The following is a 24,618-nucleotide window of genomic DNA, read 5'->3' on the forward strand; positions in this document are numbered from 1 at the left end:
CCTTCGGGACTGATCACATTCAACTGTTCAATGAATGAAAGGAAAGGAGTAAAAAGTCAATAAGTGTTGACAATGGTTTTAGGGGGAAAAGTGATTTAAATGTTTGATATTTGATTTTGACTCTTTGAACTGACTGAGACTAAATGAAGACACTTGTAAAAAGCAGCTACAGAGAATCTGCTTGGAGCAAATAGAAGCAGGAGAGAATCAGCAGCAGCTTTAGAACAAGACACACAGAACTAAATAGTTGAGTGAAGCTCATTAATGATCATCAAACACCACAGACAGTGGATGATGTTTGATTGGAGGAGGAGCAGAGAAGAGGAAATGAATCCTAGCAGCATCACAGAACCACCATCACCTGCAGCAGGAAGCACAGCTGTTCCAGAGGAGTGAAGAAGGTCAAAGGTCACTGACAGCTTGGATCCTATGGAGACACTTTGGTCCTAAAGCATGTGTGGAGTCAGTGTCTCTGTTCTCTGTGGTGACGAAACCTGAAGTTCACTGGTGTTTATCAGTTTAGACAGGAACATTTCAGTCAGGATCATGTTGTTGGTTCTGTCTCCATCAAGACGACATGGAACAAACCAATGAATCACAATAAACACACAAAGATGTTGTTGAAGAATCTGAGAGAAAATCATGACGACACCATGAGACACTGAATGTTGTTACAAACTCCCCCGTGGGTTCTGACCCGGTGGGTCTTGACAGGGTTCTGGGGACAGAGAGGAGATGCTGTGGAGTGATGAACGTTGCTCTTCGCCCGCACCGATGGGGAATCACTGCTGTCAATGAGCTCAGCCACCACAGCCACTACTGAGCGGGGAGTGTCGCACTACGGCCAACGTGCACACGGCTGCAGCTACTAAACGCTCTGTTTAGAACCCTGAACGTTCCCCTGGAACCACAGACCAGGTCATGGGGAACATGGAGGGGAAGAAGTAAATGTTAACACAATGATTTATTAAACAGGCACAAACAAACTCAGCGCTTGCTGGATTAACAATAACACAGGCAGACATGAAAACTATACAAACTCACTGCACGGCACAAAATGTGAGAAGTAAAAATCACTGCTGTGCAGGTAACGACTAAACTAATGACTCTATATAATTACGCTCCGGGATCCAACAACAAAAACTCTACACATGAAAACACAAGATGACGACACTGGACGACTGAGAACTAATGTAAACAGCCCTGTGTCCTACAGGCTGAACTAAATAGGCTCCGTTACAACGGGCAACTAAATCCTAAACATGAAACATGAAAACACAAGACTGCGACTGGAGACGACTACAAACCTTCACAGGTGACAAAGGACAGGACATCAAATGACAGAAAAGGCCTCTTTAACTTATTGTAACCTGGACGCAGCTTCAAGCTTAAGACCCGCGACACCAGCAAGAATGAAACAAATGCCAGACTTAAATACCATTAGGCCCAGTGATTCACATCCTTCATCAGACCTGGCAACACACAGGAAATGAGCTCAACACAAGGAGGAAACAAAACAGCGCCTCAAGTGGCGCGAAGGGGCAGTTGTTGCAAATGGTTTCAACTAACTGTGTTTCCTACTGTTTCATCTTTGATTATTTATTCAGATTGAGTTGCTGCAGGTTGTCAGAGATTAGCTGTGATTCTCTGGTCTCAGCTCTGAAGTCCAACCCGTCACATCTTACACATCTGGACCTGAGTTGGAACAACCTGCAGGATTCAGGAGTGAAGCATCTGTGTGGTTTTCTGGAGAGTCGTCACTGTCGACTGGAGACTCTGAGGTCAGTTCACTGACTGTTACTGTTCTAGGTTCTAGGTTCTGACTGTGGTTCTGCTTCAGGGAAACAGCAGGTTTTGCTCCTGAGAGTTAATGGTTTGGTTTTTGTTCACTTACTAAATAGTCTGGTCACCTCAGTTCTAATGATGGAACAATAAACATTAAAACACAGACAACAATATGAAACGATATTCTTTAAATGTTGAACCCAAATTGTTTCTTAGGGATAAAAATCCAAAAGTTCACAGTCAGTTCACATCAACACAAAGTCCAGTTCATCAGAACCCAACCACTGCACAGAAACACAAGGTGGCACCAAACAGGAGCCAGTCAGTGAGTGTGTTTGTTCCCAGTGGAACCAGGCAGGTCCATCCTGGTTGGAAACTCATTCATGACATTCTTCTTCTGCAGTTTCACTTCATTTCAGTGAGTTGTCATCAAAGTGTTTGTTGACTGAGATGAAACCTTCACAAGTTACACATTTGAATTTCTCTGATGTTTGTGAAGCAGCTGCAGAAAATGTACAGTGTTGGTTGGTTTCAATTTATCACTTTCAGATGTGACTGAGGTCAACAGCAGCTTGTGAATCAGTGCTGACATTAACAGGTGTATGAATGTTGTGCTGACATGTGGATGATGTGTAGAAGCTGAGATCATGATGACACAACAACACAAGCACAAAGTCACTGCTCATTTTAGACTAAACATCAGTGATCAGGACAAATCTGACTCATTATTAATGCTTTGATCCACATCTTTGATTCTTTTTCAGATTGAGAGGCTGCAGTTTGTCAGAGATCAGCTGTGATTCTCTGGTCTCAGCTCTGAAGTCCAACCCATTATATCTGACACAACTGGGCCTGAGAGGAAACAACCTTCATGATATATCAGTGAAGCGTCTTCTTGACCTGGTGCAGAGTCCAGACTATGGACTGCAGACTCTGAGGTCAGTAGAGGTTGGAGTCAGTCTGTGCTGCTTTCAGCAGTATTGGACTAAACTCAGTTAGTGTCACAGCAGAGATCCAGTGTTTCCTGTAAAGCTCCAGTCACTCATCAAGTGTCGTAGCATCAACACTAACTACTGATCAGGTTCATGTGTGTCACAGCTCTGAGATCAGTCTGGCTGATAGAACCATGGTTCCATGTAGTAACCATGTGGTGCTGGTCCAGAGCAGAACCTCTGCTGAAGTCCAGTCATCACATCTGTGTCTGTGTCCTTCTGTCATTAGTTGCTCCAAAGCTTCTCATGTTTCTGTGTCAGCTGATGTTTCAAAGCAGAGAAGATGTTGGTCACCACACAGCGACTCTGTCTGTGATGGACCAACAGGAAGTCATCTCTAAAGCCACGACTCAGCAGTTTGTTTCACTGTGGACTGGGGTAAATGTGCAGAGTCAGCAGATTTGATGCTTCAGTCCAAGACGTTAAGGAAAAAGAAAGGAAATTACTTTACTTTCCCCCAAATTTATTTTCCGCCACATGAGGGCGCTCTAGTTCGAAGTGTCTTACTCAAGGACACATCTGATGCTGAGGCGGGGAATCTAACCTTTGCCTTCCGAGTCCCACTCTCTACACTCCACTTCTGCTGTGAACACGAGTCTCTGTAGACACTCACTGATCTGCTCTCTGCTCTCATTCTCTCTGCAGCTGGAGATGATCCAGATGTAGAAGCAGCAGCAGTGTGTGTGTGGAGGTTCTGAGTGGTCCATGTTCTGGTAGCTGTTGACTGTAACTCTTATTGTTAAAGAAAACCTGTATTTTCATGTATATAATTTACTACGTCACTTGCACTTTGTGTCCTTGTTGCTGTTTTCATTGTTTAATTGTTTTAATTCTCATTAATTAAATGTTAATTTGACTGCTGCTGCTGAACGAATGTGTCTGCTACATGTTGGATATGTTTAATGCGTTCCGTACATACATGTAGACTTTTTGTTTGAGCGGCCGTGGGAGAGAATTCTATTAATTAAGACTTATTTAGTTTATTTCACAGTGAAATAAACAAGTGTTTGATAATATTTTATATTGCTGGTTAAATGCTGGTTAAACTCAATCATAGCTCCAAAGACAAAAGGCAGAGGTTTCACATTGGATTCTTTATTGAAAGCAGAGTGTAGCAATTCAGGAGGTTCAAACTGCGTCAGGTTGTTTCTTGTACAACTACATTTACTTAAATCGTGTACAGACAAGACATTAACACAACATTTACACGGCATCGTCATGGACAGATAACATGCTTCTTCCTGCTTCAAACTGCTGCCTTCACTAAGAGCACCCAGTGCAGAATTCAGAAGTCGGTCGGTTAGCGTGGTTACGAGTTAATACGGAAAACCGGATCATGAAAATATTGTATTATTGACATTAAACCGGTTTGTGGCGCAAAAAAAGGTTGGAGACCGTTGATTTACAGCTTTTCTTTTTTGTGACATCATCATTTTATACAGTTGTTTTCTACAGCATGTGATTGAGGTCTAAGAGATTGAATTGACTGAATGATAGTGGTTATGTGTTAAAGTTAGTTAAGGTAAATTTGGTAAAGTTAAGACTGTTTTGATGATTCCTAATTGATGCTGTCTAGGTTTAACATTATAGGAAGTACAGAATAACCTGGAAGTTACATTTCAATAGTAAAAGACAAACAAAAGGACCACTGTACCTCTGAACCAATGTCAGACCTATAAACATATTAAATATTACCACAAACATAAATCAAATGAAATCAAAAACATTTTATTGTGAAGCCAGAACATGATTTATTTGAAACGGTCAATTTCTGATGTAAATCGTGTTTGTGCAGCCTCCCCCTGAACAAGCATTAGGCCACTGTAGCTTCATTGAAAACTTGTGTAAGATCATCGTGCACATCTGAACTGACTTTAGGTCCAGCGTAGAGCTCACAGCCTGGGTGTCTGTCAGATCAGGGTCTGTTAAGTCCACCAGATGTTTCAGAGTGATCACTCCTGATGATATCAGTGCCTGAGTCAGTCCTGGAGTCGAACCATGTTGGACGTCCAGTCTGGAACCGTGTATTAAAGGTTCTGCCAGAAGCCAGTGTAGCGAGACTGAGGGCTCCATTCTTTGCCACTAAAATAACCTCCAGGATCTAAGAACACTTTGATAAAACACAGGTAAAACTGACACATTAAGAACATTGGAGTCCAGTAGTAACAGTGCAGTGTCAAGCTTTAGTCCAGTGAGTGTGAGAGTGTCTTTAAATGGCAGAGGCCACAGGTCTCCAGACCACATCATCTGGTCCAATCAGTAGCTATTGAGCAAACTGTAGCCTGAAGGCAGAGACTCTGCTTTGCAGCTGGACTACACCTTGGCCTCCTTGACCTTTGGGAGAAAGAGGACAGATTGTGGCACCGAGTGAAGTCGATCCCAAAAGAATTTTATCAATATTGTCTGAAGTCTCTTCAGCAGGTCTGCTCCATGCAGGCCAACCTATGCCACAGTCCACAAGGTTATGAATAACAGTAGTTCTCCCTCTATATGACATTTGTGGGAGCAACCACCTCCACTTCTGCAGCCTCCCTTCAACCTTTTCCACCTTTTTTACACCTTCCCAGTTCCTTCTGACATGCTCATCATCGCTCAGAAACACACCCAGATATCGGAGACAACTGTTCTTCCAAGTGAGACCCCTCGGGAGGCTGGAAATCTGGGATCTTCCTACAGCCAAGGCTTCACTCTTTGCCCAGTTTATTTTAGCAGAAGAACGTTCACAAAAAAGTGTCATCATTTTGCCCCAATTTATGTCAATTTCTTCTCCTGTGCTGACAAGGACAACAATATCATCAGCATAGGCTGATAAATAGGCTGAGGAACAAGGTTCTCTCTGTCCCAACAGTAGGAGCATATACATTAATCAAGGTAACTGTGCGGTGCTCAAACACTGCCAATAGTCTGCCTGGAATGACTTTAAAAACAGTGAGGGAGGTTGGAAGACAGGATCTGGAGAACAGGATGCCCACCCTCCACTACTACTGCTGCCATGGTTCAGTGTCACCTCCTGTCCCATTCTCTGTGCCAGTCCACTTCATTGCTGCTGTCACTGTGCGTCTCCTGTATAAACATATCAATGTGATTTAATTTCATGAGCTCAAAAGCTGCCATTCTTTTCTTAGAATCCCTGACCCCATTCAGGTCCAATGTGTTAATTTTAAAATTAATCATGAGAAAGGAGAAATCAAAAACAACAAAAATAAAACACATTAGCAGCATGGCAAAAAGTGTGCAGTTATAAAATACTACCATCATCATCATATTGAAGTTCTTGACTCACTTTGTTCACCAGTTTTTTTAATCTATAAACCTCTTGGTCAGTATAACCTCCTTTTCCTCTGCTTCTCAACTGCCCACAAACTGATTTTATAAAACTTTATCTGGGAAATGATCTTCAATTTTCACCCCCTTCATGTTCTTAGTCTGCAGCAGAAACAGCTTGACTCTATCAGCACTGTGCCTGAGATCTGCAGTCAGACATGTTAGTGTCTGTGCATAAAGAGTCGTAACATCAGACTCTGGAGGGAACTGTTGACTGTCCAGTTTCCTCCCTTTGCCTTTTTCACAGCCCCCAACTGGTCTCAGAGCTGTCTACATTAGCTTTGCTTTTCCTCTTCATACAGAGTTCTTTTCCACCTTCTGTCATCTCTACGTTCTGTTTTCATCCAAATCACCGTCACACATCTCCTTCTCGTGGTCAGTCTGCTTTTCCACAGTTGTCATGTCAACATCTTCACTGGTGTTTAACGACGTCACGTCAGCCTCTTCAGCCTGTTTGTTGTCTGCCCCAAACACAGAGTCACGTCCACCTACTGCAGGAGTTCCAGCCTCCTCCTGTCCATCACCCTGTCCCCCGTGCTGATCTTCTCTACCGTGGGTTCCTGCACTGCCTCCTGCAGCAGAGTGGGAGTTGTTCTCAGCTTTGTCTGAACAGGCTCTGATGAGATGTCCGTCTTTACCACAACCAAAGCACTTCATTGTTTCTGATGTAATAAACAGAACATAATCGTACTCATCCACTTTCAGTCTAAAAGCCAGATTCAAGTCTTCCTCCTTGTTGCTGAGGATCATGTTTGTTTGGTGTCTGTGGGAAATCACATGATGCAGCTCTGGTTGTTTGCATCCTGATGGCAACTTTTTAATGGCAGAAACTATTTTTCCGTGTCTGGACAGTTCTTTTCTCAACAAGTCATTCGCTTCATGTATATTGTTACCGGTACAAATCTTATACCCATTACTGTGCAATAACCCTGCAATGACCTCATACTCACTCTAACTGTACTGTACTGCTTTGCACTGTGCCAACACACACATACTGTTCTGTAGCTGTATTCTCGCTCATCTGTACTGCTGTTGTGAGACGTAATTTCCCCACTGCGGGACTATTAAAGGTTTTATTATTCTTCTTATTCTTAATGAAGGGTGGTACTGTACGTTAGACAGGGTTATTTTCTTAGCGGGCTGCGTGAGAGGAGAGACGTAAATAAATAAACAAATAATAATAATAATAATAATAATAATAATAATAATAATAATAATAATAATAACAACAACAACAAATTTGCTTGTTGATGGCGATGCCATGTTCGACCACTTTGTGAACTTTGTCCACACTGTCCATTAAAATCCCCACCGCTCCGTTCATTCTCGCAGCCGATTTGTGGCTGAGCGGAGCGACCACTGCATCTGCACACTCGTCCACTGTTACGAACTCGCCCCGGCGGGGTTTGACGGAACCCTGAGACAGGAGAGGGAATGCGGTGGAGAGGAACAATGACTGCAACCGCTCCGAGCAGGGAGAACTACGGCTCTCACGGAGCCGGGAGGAGAACGCGCTCACACTGAGCGGAGGCTTCAGGCACCACGGCCGACGTGCTTCCAGCACACGGCTCTGTGTAACCCCTCACACAGACACCTGGCTGCAACCGGCAGACCAGGTCGCAGGGAACACAGGAGAGGGAAGACCCCAAGTGCACGACTCAACACAGTTTACATTTAACAATAAGGAGTTTATCAGAACCAACATAAATACACTGCGTGACAGGATTCAGTTCAACACAACACAGGTGAGAACTAAAAGGTAAACGCAGGTAAACGCTATTAACAACTGAACTCCCTATTAAAACTAAACGCTTCGTACACTATGGGCAGAAACCTACACATGGAACACAAAACATACCACAGGACAACTAAAAACTAACCAACAGCACTGTCTAACAGGCTAAACAAAACACGCTTCGTAACACGGGCAAGATCCTAAACATGAAACATAAAACACAAGACACTGACAAACCTTCAGGACACAGGACATCAAATGAACAAAAGGACTCCATTTCTTTAACTCTCCCCTCTTTAACTGTAACATTAGTGTAGCTCTCAGGCTACAACCGCGTACACACCAACGGTGTATAAACACAAGGACATCCCTTAAATACTCAACAAAACAGGTGGGTCAACTAATTAAACAGGAAATGTAAACTCAGCACAGACCCACACCAAAAACCCCAGGAGGCAGAATGTCACATCCACAGAGAAACAAGGGCAGCGGCGATGCTGTGGTGGAAATCTTTGGAAAAAAGGCACATGAGAGAGGTGTCCTTTTGTGCGATTTATTGAAATAATAAAGAATATAACAAATAATGGGGAAAGCAAATCAAAAAGCCAGCTGGGGAGATCAGAACATACATATACGGAGGTATAATGCTGAGATCACCCCGTTCTGAGGTTGTCTCTGCCTTTTAACCTCTCTCCCGGGACCTGGTGGAATCTTCCTATCACACTGTGGGTGACCCAAGGCTGATGCCCCACCAGCCTTGGGTCTGGTGGGGCATCAGATAGAAAGGAGCCAGAGACCAGGGGTAAAAGGCAGACGCAAGCCATAAACAATCGGTCAATCAAACACAACATTAGATGTCAGCACTTAATGTGCGACAGAACCTTGAGAGGAAGATAGACTGTTTTTCTAAGAATGTTCAGTTCTGGGTCTAATCAACAAGTACAGAATGCATGGTTATTATACAGAGTCAGAAATGAACACAAGAAGCATTAAAGTACAATTTTTCCATTACAGATGCTCAGGTAAAAAACAACAAACTAAATCCGACCTATTTACACACCCCACTGATGAACAAAACTACAAAAGACACCACCATGGAAAAATATTAACAAAGTACAAAGCAAAAAGTCTGGAAAAACGTCAGTGAGTCTGAAAATCGCCCAGCTTCCACTCACACACAGCCTCAGAGAGAGAGAGAGAGAAAGATTTTATACTAGACTTTAATAGCCAGTTTTAAACAAACTAGTGACACAAGATAGTTTAAATATTACACCAGCAGCCCAGGTTAAAATGAAAAAAGATGATCATTTTCAAAACACTCAAAAAAAGAAACAAGAAAAAAACAAGAAAACACACAATAGCAGCATGATGACAAACTGAGCTGTCTACGGCACAGTATCACAGTATAAACAATATGCTGTGATTCCACCATATGAGGCTTTTCATGGCACGTCCACAGGTGCTGGTTATATAATTAGAATATCATCAAAGGTGATTTATTTAGCTAATTCCATTCAAAAAGTGAAACTTGTATATTATATTCATTCATTACACACAGACTGATACATTTAAAATGTTTTAATTGTGATGATAATAATTGACTACCCCAAATTCAGTATTAGAAATTTTGAATATTAATATCAATACAAAGAATTTTTTAGAAATCTTGGCCAACTGAAAAGTATGAATATGAAAAGTATGAGCATGTACAGCACTCAGTACTTAGTTGGGGCTCTGCCTGAATTACTGTAGTAATGTGGCATAGGTTGAATCAGTCTGTGGCACTGCTCAGGTGTTATGAGCCCAGGCTCTCAGCGTAATTGGCCGCAGTGCCGAATCTCCTCTGCTACGTGGGAGCTGTAGCTTCATCGCTCGGAGCGGGTGCTGTCGTTCCTCCACGCCACCACTGTACGTCTCCTCTCCTGTCCCCAGGGTTCCGTCAAGCCCCGCCAGTTCGGAACCAACGGGGTGAGTTTGTAACAGTCTTCATGATACAGTCTGTTTTCGTCTTCTGCGGTTTTGTCCGATCATTGTTTAGTTTTAGTTTGTTTCCATCAGTTTGACTTTATTAAATGTTTCCTCAGTAAAAAATGTTTCATCCATTCATTCCAATGTGACAATGTCATTCCGTCAATAGAACATTTTCTGTATGTTTCTAAAACCGTGTCCAGAACCTGAGTCGGACTCATGAGGATTTTTAGTAGAAGCTCAGATAAATGTGTCAGTACAACATGCATGAGTCCAGATGGAGTCAGTGGTGGAGCTGCAGAGTTGAAGAGGTGAAGTCACGACATCTGAGCTGAAGCAGCAGCGTGTTATCATTAATGTTAATGAGTCTTTGTTACTGTTTTAACCTGCATCCTGTTGGTTCTGATGTTTGGATCTTCTAGGTTCTAAACCTATACTTTCTGAAGCATCTTTAGCTCCAAACACACGATGAGACACTCGATGGTTTTAACTGACTCTGTGTTTTCTACTGTTTCATCTTTGATTCTTTATTCAGATTGAGTCGCTGCAGTTTGTCAGAGATCTGCTGTGATTCTCTGGTCTCAGCTCTGAAGTCCAACCCGTCACATCTGACACACTTGGACCTGAGTGACAACAACCTGCAGGATTCATCAGTGAAGGCTCTCTGTGACCTGGTGCAGAGTCCAGACTATGGACTGCAGACTCTGAGGTCAGTAGAGGTTGGAGTCAGTCTGTGCTGCTTTCAGCAGTATTGGACTAAACTCAGTTAGTGTCACAGCAGAGATCCAGTGTTTCCTGTAAAGCTCCAGTCACTCATCAAAGTGTCGTAGCATCAACACTAACTACTGATCAGGTTCATGTGTGTCACAGCTCTGAGATCAGTCTGGCTGATAGAACCATGGTTCCATGTAGTGACCATGTGGTGCTGGTCCAGAGCAGAACCTCTGCTGAAGTCCAGTCATCACATCTGTGTCTGTGTCCTTCTGTCATTAGTTGCTCCAAAGCTTCTCATGTTTCTGTGTCAGCTGATGTTTCAAAGCAGAGAAGATGTTGGTCACCACACAGCGACTCTGTCTGTGATGGACCAACAGGAAGTCGTCTCTAAAGCCATGACTCAGCAGTTTGTTTCACTGTGGACTGGAGGGAAATGTGCAGAGTCAGCAGACTTGAAGCTTCAGCCCAATACTTTAATATGAGCTAAAAGGAAGCTTAACAGCTGCTCCACTTGTGCTGTGAACACGACTGAAGTCCTGCTGCTCTTTGTCCTGGATGTGACAGATGATGAAGGGAGTCTCTGTAGACACTCACTGATCTGCTCTCTGCTCTCATTCTCTCTGCAGCTGGAGATGATCCAGATGTAGAAGCAGCAGCGTGTGTGTGGGTGGAGGTTCTGACTGGTCCATGTTCTGGTAGCTGAGTTTCATCCACAACTGACTGACAGAGGAACCAGAACCAGTGGAGACGACTCTCAGTGTGAACTGATCTGAGACCAGCTGCTCTGTGTCCAGTCCACCAGGATCATGTGGGAAATGAAGGTTGTGGTGCAGTAGTTACAGTAGATATCGGGACAGTGTTGATGTATTGGTGAGGTGGTCCATGATCCATGAGATCAAGGGGGCTCCACTTGAATGTCCTTCAGTTTCTCTGGCACAATGCATGACTTTTTCCACCCAAGAGGAACTGTCTCCAGCTGCAGGCTCAGGTTGAAGATGTGTTGGAGGACACCACAAAGCTGGAGCACAGACTTTCAGCACCTTGGGCTGATTCCATCAGGTCCTGCAGCCTTTGTTGGATGAAGCTTGTTCAGCTCCTTTCTCTCCTGATCTGCTGTGACTGTGTGTGAGGTGGGGGGGGATGAGCCCTGTGGGTGATGTGAGGGGGGGCTATCGTGGGCAGTGGGGGTTTATGGCCCAACCTGGAATCTGTTAAAGAAGGTATTAAGTTGGTGGCCCTGTCCTTGGACCCCTCAGTCACCTGCTGCTCGACTTGTAGCCAGTGATGGTCCTCGTGTCCCTCCACACTTCCCTGGTGTTGTTGTTCTGAAGCCTGTGTTCCAGTTTCCTCCTCTGAGCCTCCTTCCCCTCCCTGATTTTGACTGACAGCTCTCTCTGGACTCTCCTCGCTGCCTCCCTGAATGACCTGAATGCTTTCTTGACCCATGGTTTGTTGTTAGCAAAGCAGCTAAAGGTTTTATCAGGTACATGAGTGTCCACGCAGAAATTAATATGATCTGTGATGCAGTCTGTCAGTCCCAGTCCATCAATGTTTTCACCATAAGGTTCACACAGAGCCTCCCAGTCAGTGTCTTCAAAGCAGCTTTGCAGCAACGCGGTCCTCATCTGTCCACCTTTTAACAGTTTTAATGGAGGCAGGCAGCCTTTGACCCTGAGGTGTGTGTTGTGGCAGCAGATGAATCAGATTGTGATCTTTCCCGGGGGGGGGGCAACAACACAACACAGCACTGCAGTGACACACATTATGAACCCACACGGTGTATTTCATTTGTTGTTGCTGTTGTTCTAGCGTTGTTCTCACACTGAGAACTGGTTACTGGTTATACTGTAATTTATACTATAATTGTTGTGCAATATGAACATTTTACTAGTTGTTTTTTACTACAAATCTTACTTAAATCACTTGATTGCGGTTTTATTTTTTCTTGTATAGTTAACACTGCTGCCATCCGTTCTTTTTACTGTTCTTCCATACTGCTGTACTGTTTAATGTCTCCTTGCTGCTGTAGACATGGGATTTTCCCCATTGTAGCGAATTCAAATTATTAATAGTTTGATATTAATGCAGAAACATTAATATACCTCGAAGTTGGGGCACCAGGTTTGTTTTAAAGCTGAAACCACGCTTGTATCAATCTAGTCAACGCCAGATATCAATTCAATGAGATACCAGTCATGAACAACAATAACCACTTTCTTGTGATAAAACCAAATCAGTCTCTTATGCCGTGAATTCTTGTCGCGGTTCAGTGACCTCTGTTTAAATCTGAAGAACAATGCACACAAAACCAGATTCCTTTTAACGTTTTATTAATCTAACACTACTGGATATATGAATAACATAATATGGAAATACTCGAATAAACAGAACAGAAAATGAGAAAACGGTCACAATGAGATCATGAACAGTGAATGAATCAATGAGTGAAACACAAAGAATGGTCAGGACCTGAGTGTGTGATGGCTTTGATTAAGCGAAAAGAGTATTTGTCTCTAACTAATTCAAATCTAAGGACAACTAATGAATTTGGAATGTTGAATTTTAGCGCTTTGAGAAACACCTCTCTGGTCTAGGTGCCACGGCCTCTGGGCCAGGAATCGTCGCCCACGGTGATGATGACGGCTCGGGTTCAGCGAAGTAACAGTCAGCCAGGCTGGACTTTCCAAGGTGTTTCAAAGCGTCAGCGCTACTTAACTAGCCCAAAAAGGAAACGGGCTGGAATCTAATTTAATTAGTTCGATCAAAAATAGCGAGTCAATTAAGGACTGGTTGTAATAGTTTCAGTTTCGCGGAGTTTCTTGATGACTTTCTAACGTTACAAAGTTCATTGTTCGTTCGTGTTTCTAAGTTTAGCTTAGGTTTACAAAATTTAAGAAAAAAGAAAAACAAACAGAAGGTGAAAGAAGTTTGAAGATAGAGGGAAATCCGATTCCACTAGGGTGTCACTGGTTTAAATACCCCTGGGGCAGTGGTCACTGCAGGGCGGAGAAATGAGTTCACCCAGTGGTGAAGAGTTCCACCTCTCCAGATCAGGAATCAAACTATTTGATTTGGACTGATCCTAAATCTGGGATAACTAAGCTTTCCTCTTTTCATCAAGCTCAAAGTTCCATCACACCATAACACATATAGGGTGCCAAATGTAAAAGGAGCACCTATAACTAGTTTTCTCACATTTAACTAAATGACACAACATGTTTTCTCACATTTAGTTAAATGTGCAAAAGTCTAAATGTAAATGTTAAATGTAAATGTTAAATGTTAAATGTAAATGTTAAACGTAAATGTTAAATGTAAATGTTAAATGTTCGCCGAGTGTAAACTGAATATTCATGAATGTGCAAGTAGACTCCATCCCTACCCTCAAACAGTGCTGGTCTCAGATCAGAGACGCGAACTCAATCACCTCAAACAGTGCGCGCAAACCCCGCCCACATCTGATCTGGAAACTTTTGTTTTTAGCCTGGACGTAACTTCGGCTAGCTAGTATAGCTATCTTCTCCAACTAATTCTCCACCGGCGCCACAGAAATATTCTTTTTAAACCTACTTGACTCCTCATTAATGGTGTTTACGACAGAACGGCAGTTTGAAGCGGAGCCTCAGCCCGCACACCTGCCGTTACAGCCCGTTCAATCTCCCCCAACGGGAGGGAGACGGAGCTGGCGGCCATGATGGCTTCGACTTCAGGCTTCTCTCAGTATTTTCGTGCACCGATCCAGAGTCAGATGTGGGCGGAGCTATGCGTACTGTTTGACGTGTTTGAGTCCGCGTCACTGATCTAGGAAACTAGGGGGTGGAGTCTACTTAAATATTCAGTTCGATCATTTAACGTTTACATTTAACATTTACATTTAACATTTAACATTTACATTTAGATTTAACATTTAGATTTAACATTTAACATTTAGATTTAACATTTAACATTTAACATTTAGATTTACATTTAACATTTAACATTTACATTTAACATTTACATTTAACATTTATATTTAACATTTACATTTATATTTAACATTTACATTTATATTTAACATTTACATTTAGACTTGCACATTTAACTAAATGTGAAAAAACTGTTGTGTCATTTAGTTAAATGTGAGAAAACTAGTTATAGGTGCTCCTTTTACATTTGGCACCCCATAAACACAGTACACATGTATCAATCACTTTGGTACTCAAATAAGCTGGGAAGTCAGAATAATTAAACAGCAATATTAAATGCATAGAATATTAAGGTTTTATACGTGGTCCCTTAAAATGCTGTAACAAATGAAATGTTATTCAGGATGACTGGTCTTGTCTTATGTAACACCAAGTAAACACTAAAACGTACACAAATAATAAATGCAAGCAAAATCAAATTATAAATGGCATAATATAGACATAACTAATTAAACAATTGCAACACTTAGAAATGTAATACAAAAATAAGGATACCTAATTGTAGCTGGTGGACATAGTCTATGTGTATGTTGCACAGATTAAAAGAAGTACATACAGTAGGGTGAGTATCTGTATTTCAACTTTATATGTTCCCACAAAGGAAAGCATGTTGATAAGTTGAAGTCCCTTTGTAACTTTAGGAATTTCTGGGCAAATCCTTAGATCAGGCATTAAACATCACACAGAAACCAATCTAATATCAAATGAAAACATTTTGTCCACAGAATACAATGGCATCAGTTTCATGGAAGTTGAAAGTTCTGGTGCATCGGAACCAGAACTTGTGTCCAAATGAAGTCTCTTGTTCTTTTGATGAGCACATTATACATTTTATGGCTGGTGGTCCCAGTTCTGGGAGAGACAGCTTCTCGGTGATAAATGTGACAGCCTGTCCTTTTGGAATGATAAGCAGAGGTGGAATCCTGTGAGATTTACAGGTACATCAACAAAGTGGACTCATGGTTCTTTGATATGGACATTTAAGATGTTGGTGCCTGTTGTGTTAGAAACCAATCTCCTGTGGTGGAGAAAGATTCAGAGTCCCTTATCTCTGGGGACTGGAAAGGACGCAGAGGCTCTTCAATGAGGGAGTTAAGTTCACATGTAGGTCAGGTTACCTCAGTCCAGATGTGGACTGCTACACCATTGTGGGATGAATAAAGTTCATCTTATCGTATCGTATCGTATCGTATCGTATCGTATCGTATCTTATCTTATCTTATCTTATCTTATCTTATCTTATCTTATCTTATCTTATCTTATCTTATCTTATCTTATCTTATCTTATCTTATCTTATCTTATCTTATCTTATGCACCTGCTGCTGCTGTGGTAGCTGTGGTTTCTGGCTGTTTGGAGGCAGATGATGCAGCATTGATGACGTGTTGCTGCTCTACAAATCTGACACTTGACCTTTTAGGGTCCATGAGGTCAAAGTGCTCCCAGACATGTGAGCGTACAGTAGTCTTTCTCAGCCAGGGAGGAACCAAACTATCCTGCTGCCATTTTTCCTTCTTTGTCTTTTGTTCATAAAGTTGGATTTTAGCAACTGTTTCCCTGTTGCTACGGTTACTAGAATTTGTTGAAGGAAGCCAAAGTCTAGTTGTGCTTTAAAGGAAGAAACACAAGCGTCACTTGCTAAGTGAGCCTGTAAGACCATTGGTTGAGAGGATGGAGCCGTTGACCAATGTCTCATCATTGATTGGCTCATGTGCACTGAACCATTTGCAGGGTGTTCACATACACACTGTTCATACTGACTGAGGATGGATGTCTGCATTGGTCACTGCGCTACTTGTGTTCTCCTTCTTTTCCACCTGCTCAGCAATGACTTTGTCTTGGTTTTATTTCATGTTGTTACATTTATCACCTGCCTCTTGTTTGTTTTTGTTGTGTTACAAGATTGATTCTGTAAACCTGTCAGAGTGAGAGCTCTATACTTGGATCTAGGAAAGTAGTTGGAGTGAATACTCTTACCGCTCTTATCAAATAGCTCATCTTGGACGTATTTTCCGTTTGTAAGTGAGCTTCAGCAGTGAGAGGAGAGGTGGTGATGATTTGTTTCATTTACTGGCATAAAGCTGCTGTTTCAGCTGTTAAACCGTCAGTTTTATCATTGACAATAAAAACTAATGGCTGATGATGAGTTCTGCTGGTCAAACATAACATTTCATTAACCAACATTATCGCAGCAGCAAAGGCAGTTTTAGTGATCAGTCAGTGTTTTGTTGCAGGTGTAACTAACTCAATTGAACTTTGCGTCCAACCGGTTAGTTTAGCAACCCTCCTTTAGTGACTCTGCGTTGTGTTTTATATATTAAATGACGGTCGGGAGGACGTCGTCTGTTCACTTTGTACCGTTTATTTATGGGACTAGCACAAGGTACTCATCTCCATGCAGTTAGCATCCTTGAAGCAAAACCTTTCCCAAAAAGAGAGAACAATACACATGTGCAAAACACTCAAACAAACTTCCTGGACTGAACAACAGTCTGGCCATTCACGCTGCCATCACTACTTTTTCAGTGGGGTCATCAGGCGTCGTTCTTGACTTCTTCCCCGCCACAACTCTTCAGTCTTCTTCTTCTCTCTTGTCTTCTTGGTGACACCCCACCCCGGAGGGGGGAAGACAGCGCCCTCAGCTGACCACAAGTGGAATTAATATTAACTCCGTTACATTCCCCCCTGCTGAATTCCACTTGTATTACAAGCAATAGAGAAAAAAAAAAAAATGACGAGAAGAAAATTGAATGACCAAGATGACATACCAGGCAGAGAACAACACAACTATGCACAAGGCAGACAAGGACAACAATAAACGAAAATAATAAAAAAAACCAAATCGCATTAATGAGGTTACATATACCAAATTACAGTTATAAGTGCAATCACAATCAAAAGACCATCCATCAAGGAATCAGTATGAGACAAGGTTGGCCAGACCCCATCACCACACACAGTGAAAAACATGCCCGTTACACATTTCACACAAATCACAACTGTAAAATACCTCATTCCCAAGGGGAGAGAAAAAAAATGACATCAGAGATTCAATAAACCCATCTCCTGAAAGATCCGGACCAAACCAAAAACAACCACATCTTAAAATCATGTAGCGTGAGATGTAAAAAGGAAAAAAAATACATGAATAAAATTTGCCCCACTGCTCATACATTATTACACTGCAATACCTGTCTTCTGTTGCATTATCTCAATGAGTCTAGAAACAGGTTTCAAAAATCTGCCCGCTCTGGTCGTAACTCGGTCTCTTCCTGTCACAACAGCCCTCTCTAGAACACCATCGATTACTACACCATGACTGTCAGCGCAAGTGCTTGGAACAGGTGAAACATCATCAACAACTAACCTATCTGCACCATTAGAACATCCCTCACTTGTCATCACGATCATGTCACCAGTAGGGTCAGTCTGCATAGTGTTCCGGAGTGATCGCTCACTGACAATAGAAGCCTGCCCACGATCATCCTGTTCGCTAGGTGAAGAGCCGGTGGCAGCCTCTGTGTTACAGCTTTGATCAACTATGCTGGAGGCCTCAGATAGTATGGTAGACACCCATTCTCTAGTGCGATAGGCTACTGAGTCGGCAGACACTTCAGCAACTGTCTCCTCCTCAGTATCAAGTTCTCCAGAACCTGATAAAGAGAAAGTGTCCACCTCTTCTTCAGAGTCAGGATCCTGGAGAGGAAGGAAGTTCACTGGCATTATTAGGTTACGATGCACAACCTTTTCCCAATCCGTGGTAGCATCCTGAATCCTGAAAGTATGGCTCTCTTCATTTTTGTCCATCACAATATAGACAGTCTTTGACCACCGGTCAGCAAGCCTCCTCTTTCCACGCTCCCCTTTATTGGCCAACAACACACAATCTCCCACTTCCACTGGGCTCCACGCACCTTCTTGTTATAGAGATCTGTGTGCCGCTTTAACTGCTTAGACGCCGTGGCTTGCACTATGTCCATAGCCTCCTTCAACTCTTTTCTCAATGACTGGACATATCTGTCATAGTCTGTGACCTCAGGGTTGTCAATGACAGAGCCAAAGAGTACATCAACTGGGAGTCTTGTGACTCTGCCAAACATGAGCAAAAACGGTGCATAACCTGTCGTTTCATGGGCAGTACAGTTGTATGCAAATGTCAGAGATTTCAGAGTTTCTGGCCACCTACGTTTCACTCTAGGGGGCAGAGCACAAATCATATTTCCCAGTGTCCTGTTCATTCTTTCACATGATCCGTTACCCATTGGGTGATAAGGTGTAGTGTGAGACTTTTGGACACCAGCCACACTCAACAGTTCAGCTATTAGAGCACTCAAACTTGGCTCCCTGGTCAGAATGCAGTCGCTGGGGAAAACCATAGATGCAGAAATAGTTGTGCCACAACTGATGCGCCACTGCTTTTGCAGATTGGTTTGGGCATAAGAAGGCCTGTGCAATCTTTGTGAAGTGGTCAGTGATGACAAGCACATCCAGTGACCTGTTAGAAGCATCTTCAGCTGTCCAGAAGTCGATGCATACTAGCTCAAGAGGCTCTGATGTTCTGATGTTCTCCAGGGGTGCCCTGGCTTCAGGTTCTGGTGACTTACTCACTAAACACCTCCTGCAACGCCTGACATACTCTGCTACATCTTTGCTCAAACCCTGCCAATAAAACCTCTGTCTTGCTAGGTACAGTGTCCGTTGCTGCCCCTGGTGGCCAGCTTCATCATGCACACCCTTCAGCGCTGTGGAACGCAGCGACAGTGGGACAACATATGAATACAGCTTCCTCTTTGAAACAGTGTTCTGTGTCACACGATACAACACTCCATTCCGAAGTGTCAGTTTCTCCCAACCTTTCAGCAGCTTGATGACTTCAGCTGTTTCTTTGTCACGCTCTCTCCTTGATGGTCTCCGTCCTCTTTCTACAAAGGAGATCACTCTGCTCAGAACAGTGTCACACCTCTGCTTCTCCAAAAGCACATCATGTGATAGCACTTTCGCTTGAGCACACTCCGATGTCTTAACAGTCTGTGGGAACTGTGGCAGTAAAAGTGCATATTGACACACGTCGGGATCCTGCTGATCATGGACTTGGAGAACCGCTGCCACCTCTTGTGATGACACGGTTCCCGGTCGAGCCACAGCTGCATACTGATTGGAGATACGCTGGCTGTCCTCAAGGGGCATATCAGGTGGATTAGCTGACCAGCGGAACGCTTCCTGTACACCTTGATCGCACACTGCGGCAGCTTCGGCCAGTAGTTTTGCATAGGGCACCCTTGTTAGCCGATGAGATGTACTTGGCTGCACAAAGGGTTCCCTGCTCAGAGCATCCGCAACCACATTTTTAGGACCAGGTATGTATTTGATGTCAAACTGGAATGGAGCTAATTTAGCGATCCATCTCTGCTCACAGGCATCTATCCTTGCTTTGGACAGTATGTACGTCAGAGGGTTGTTATCAGTCCATACAGTGAACGTGTGTCCCCTCAGCCAGTGGTGGAATTTGTCACACACCGCCCACTTCAAAGCGAAAAACTCTAACCTATGAGCAGGATACCTAGACTGTGCATAGCTGAGTGACTTACTTGCAAAAGCAATGGGCCTGGCTGTTGACTCGCCAGTTGGGACTTGTGACAGTACAGCTCCAAGGCCATTACAGAATGCATCCACTGAGAGCAAAAATGGTTCACTGAAGTTCGGGTGGGCTAAAAGGACATGGTCTAACAGGGCCTTTTTAGCTGGTGAAATGCCTCCCTACACTCCTCTGTCCAATCAGCAGCAGTGAGTTTCCTGTGAACCTGCTGGCGCTTTCTTCCCTTTCCACGAGGGCTTTTGGTCCCAGTTGTGAGGCTGAACAGTGGTCTGGCTATTGATGAACAGGCTTCAATGAACTGCTGGTAGAATACCACCCTTCCAAGGAAGGATCTGACCTTCCTTGGTGAAGGGATGTTAGTGCCCTGCTCCATGAGATCTGCCTCAGTCAGTGAGGTGATGGCTGCTACCTTTTCTGGGTCAGTGGCTATGCCATCAGCACTCACAATGTGCCCCAGAAACCTCACTGACCTCCTCAGAAAATGGCATTTCTTAGGTGCGAGCTTGAGATTGTGAATCTTGAGCCGTTGAAATACCATCTCCAAACACTTCAGTGCCAGGTCTTCTGTGGGAGCAAACACCAAGACATCATCCAGGTAACACAGCAGGCTAAGGAAGTTTTGATCCCCAAAGATAGTCAACATCATCCTCATGAATGTTGCAGGACTATTACACAGCCCCTGTGGCATGCGGTTATATTCATATAACCCAAACGGTGACGTGAAAGCTGTGTATTTTCTGTCTTCCTTGTGGACCTCCACATTATAGTATCCCGAGGTAAGGTCCATGGTGGAGAAAAAGGCAATACCACTCAAGGCAGCAAGAGCATCGGCTGGATGAGGAAGTGGGTGCGCATCTTTGATGGTTCGAGCATTGAGCCAACGGAAATCATTGCAGATCCTAACATCACCTGACTTCTTCCAAACTAACACCAAGGGTGAAGCAAAGTCACTGCTTGATTTTCTTATGATTTCTTTCTCTTCCATCTCATTCAATGCTAGCCTTAGTTTCTCATACTGAGTGGGAGGTACACGTCTGCATGGCAACCGAAATGGCTTCTCATCAACAACACGGATTCTGTGGAGATGGTCTGTGGCTTTCCCACAATCCAGCCTGTCTCTGGAGAAGATGGATTCAAACTCTGTTACGAGTCTGACTAGTTTCTCTTTGCCCTCACACGACACCTCACAGGAGTCAACATCTATGTCGGACAAACCTATGTTGTGCAATCCTGGATGGGGTGAGTCAGCATGGCTACTGTGTTCCTCCAGCGGAGGATGATCAGGTAAGCTGGACGCCTCTGTAGCTAAGCTTTGCTCATCGTAGCACCCCATAGGCCTGGTGGATGACCATTGTGCATTTTGCTGCAAGTTACATTGCTGCTGAGCGGCCATTCTGGGACTGTTAAATGCTTCCACTGCTTCACAAGGATACACATCAGCCAATTTAGCATTTCGCTTCAGGGTAACGGCTTTGCCAAAGGGGTTTATCACTTTCAGGGGCAGCCACGCATCGCTTCTCATCACTGCCACGGTTCTTCCTACTATAACTGACCTTGGTCTTGTCCTAGCACCAGTGGGCTCCATCACAACTGTGCAGCCAGGTGACACATCACCTGTATGCTCAAGTTTACCCCATACTAAGTGCTCAGTCATAGGCTCCAGAGTGACAGCTCTCTTTAACTTAACTGTCCCAACTTTGCCAGGGAGGCCATCCAGAGACCTATCTACTTCGGCCATTTAACTTATCAACTTTGTCTGGCTGTCGCTACCACTACGTGACACTCTTGGGGTGCAGTCCACTGAACCTCTCTCCTGTTTTAGCCATTGAACCAAATATCTCAGGAGGTTACTGCCAATAATCAGGTCTTCACTCTGTCCATCAACCACTAACGTTGGCACAAGAGCTCTGCAACCACAGACCTCAACTTCCAAGTCAAATGTTCCTGACGGTATCGTCTTTGATCCACCACAACCAATCAACACAACATCAGTGGGTTCCAGAGTGGGGGTCTTTATAACAGCCTGTTGTAACAGCCTTTGGATTACATTAGAACTCAATGTGCAAGCCATAGACCCACTGTCAAGCATAGCCTTGACTGACACTTTACCACCCAAAGTTACGTTCTCATAAAACAAATTGTCATGGGTGTGGTGGAAATTTTCCATAAAGAAGCAGATGAGAGAGTTGTCCTTTTGTGCGATTTATTGAAATAATAAAGAAAATAAAAATAATGGGGAAAGCAAATAAAAAGCATGGATGTTGATCGTGCACATCAACAAACCAAAAACCAGCTGGGGAGATCAGTGCACACACCACGAAGGTGTGATGCAAAGAGCCCACGATCCTCAAGTTGCTTCTGCCTTTTAGCTTCTCTGTCCGACTAGGGTGGAATGTCTTTCTAACCCAATCAAATTACATGCACCATCTCCTCCCTGTCGCAGTGTGTGTGAAGATATTTACATTCTCACACGTCCAACTATCTGTGAGAAAGGAGCGCCAAGTCTCAACAGACAGAGACACAACTCCCCGACCTTGGGTTTTGGAGCTAGAGTTGAGAGTCTATCAGGCAGAGACAACCATTGAACAATGTAGGTCAAATGTCAAATGCATACAGTAAGACAAAACATAAGATATTAATTGCAGAACATAAGTCATAAATCATATAATAACTGCATAGAAGTAAGGAAGACACAATTTTTCCCATAACACTCCCCCCTTTTGATTACACATTAATCAAACCATAAAGGAATAAAAATTGTCAACATCACATTCTGTAATAATAAAAGACCCTTGCAAATGATGACAATAAGGGTATTAACTCATCAAGATTCAAAATACACCTTCACATAAAATGCAAGTAACTTAGGGACAAAAGGTTGGGAGCTGTTTTTGGTGGGTAGTTATACAAGAATAACCTCTGTATCGGCATGTGAAGAAAATAAGCCCATACCATCGTCAAAGTCATTAAGTGAGTTAGAGTTGGGGTTTTTGAACATAGTGCATTGTGTCATTTGATACGAGAGTGTTGCTGAGGTCACACGCATGATGAGACCTCTAACCAGTGGGATAAAGCAAAAACCAAACAAGAGAATCACAGGCATCTCAATGATAAAGGAAACAGCTGCGGACATGAGAACAGATTTCCATTTTCCAGACATTTCGTCTAGCCAATTCCAAGGGAAAGAACCTATACCAGAGTTAGCTGAGATTCTGAAGGCCGTGGAGCGCCTTCGCCACAATACCATTAGAATCAGTGTTATTCAGGATGTAAGTACAACATGCGTCTCCAAACATAACACAAACGCCTCTTTTCTCTGCTAACAACGTGTCTACGGCCATTCAATTGTAATGTAATAAAGACAATTAATGTATGATAGCCATAGGTTTCTGATGGGGTTCTGTATCATATAATCTTAAGATAGATTTCATGCTTTCGAATCTTTAATTGTACATTTGCATCTAGAGCGAATAGGAGATTCAGGGATTTAACCAGAATGATGATGCATATTTCCGCTTGTGTTGTCTTTCATCTGTAGATGAAGGATAAAAACTCTTTGTAGCAGTGAATAAAGTGATTGTGAGCAAATCAAACACCAAGTCAACTTCAGGATATTTAAACTCAGTGTTGTGAATTATGTTAAATTTTCTCATTCAAAAGTAGTGTCTAAAGTTACATAGAAACATCATATGATAAAGGCAATAATCAGAATAACATAAAATGTCTAACACAACAAGGTCAAAATTGATGTCTCGTAACAATCTGCTTCGTCCTGTTGAACAGTAGCGTTAGATTGTTTCCAACCTGTGTGTTGAAGTATTGACAGTTCTTTGGGGTTCTTCAGGTTGTGATCAGCTGATCACAGAGACACTTGGGATTCGTTATCACCGCCAGGTTTCCTCCCAATGTCGTCTGAGTCACTGTCACTCCCGTGATGTGAAGAGTCTACACGTCGTCCAGCGTCGGCAACTCAAGGCTGCTCGTGTGTGTGTTTTCTCAGGAGCGTGTGTGTAGATGTATGGTCTGATAATGTGATTTACAGCCGTGTTGGTCGTCAGAAGGACCTGGAAGGGGCCTCGCCATCGTTTGGAGTCCCAGTGTTTCCTCCTGAACTCCTTAACGATCGCCCAGTCTCCTGGTTGGATGGTGCAATGGTCCTGTCGACTGTTTTTACCTGTTGGGAAATCTGAATTATGAGGAAAAAGTGTTTGGGCGACACGGCCTGTCATCAGGCCCAAACCAGACTCCATGGCTACAGGTGGAACCATTCGTCAGCCAGAGTCTGCGTTCCTGTGAGGTAAAAAATGTTTAAAGCACAGGGACATGAGGAAGGAAAGGATAGAGAGAGTTGGAGAGAGGGAACAAGGATCAGGAGAGGGAGGGGTTGTTGGGCAGCGACCGTCGCAGCAGCGTCTGCAGCTGCATGTGGGCAGAAACAAAGTATTCACTGATGTTGTAAACAGCATTAGCTGTAGGCAGCAGGACAGCGTCCAGCAAAGCAGCAACCTAATCATGATGTGAGATAGGTTTGCAATCAGAC

General features: G+C 43.3%; 2 protein-coding genes across 9 annotated transcripts in view; one reads left to right on the forward strand and one right to left on the reverse strand.

The window, feature by feature from the left end:
- The window catches only part of LOC129603748 (uncharacterized), a 151,362-nt gene that overhangs the window by 121,155 nt on the left and 5,589 nt on the right, over positions 1 to 24,618 (reverse strand). The window lies entirely within an intron of this gene.
- Positions 1 to 24,618, forward strand: part of LOC121202064 (NACHT, LRR and PYD domains-containing protein 12-like) — a 290,159-nt gene that overhangs the window by 105,086 nt on the left and 160,455 nt on the right. For all 8 annotated transcript variants that reach the window (XM_055506698.1, XM_055506697.1, XM_055506700.1 and 5 more), the window contains one exon: positions 1,608 to 1,781. In XM_055506698.1, the coding sequence (XP_055362673.1) occupies positions 1,608 to 1,781 (174 nt within the window). The remainder of the gene's footprint in view (positions 1 to 1,607; positions 1,782 to 24,618) is intronic.

This window comes from Betta splendens, unplaced genomic scaffold, assembly GCF_900634795.4.
Source record: "Betta splendens unplaced genomic scaffold, fBetSpl5.4 scaffold_29, whole genome shotgun sequence".
Classification (NCBI taxonomy): domain Eukaryota; kingdom Metazoa; phylum Chordata; class Actinopteri; order Anabantiformes; family Osphronemidae; genus Betta; species Betta splendens.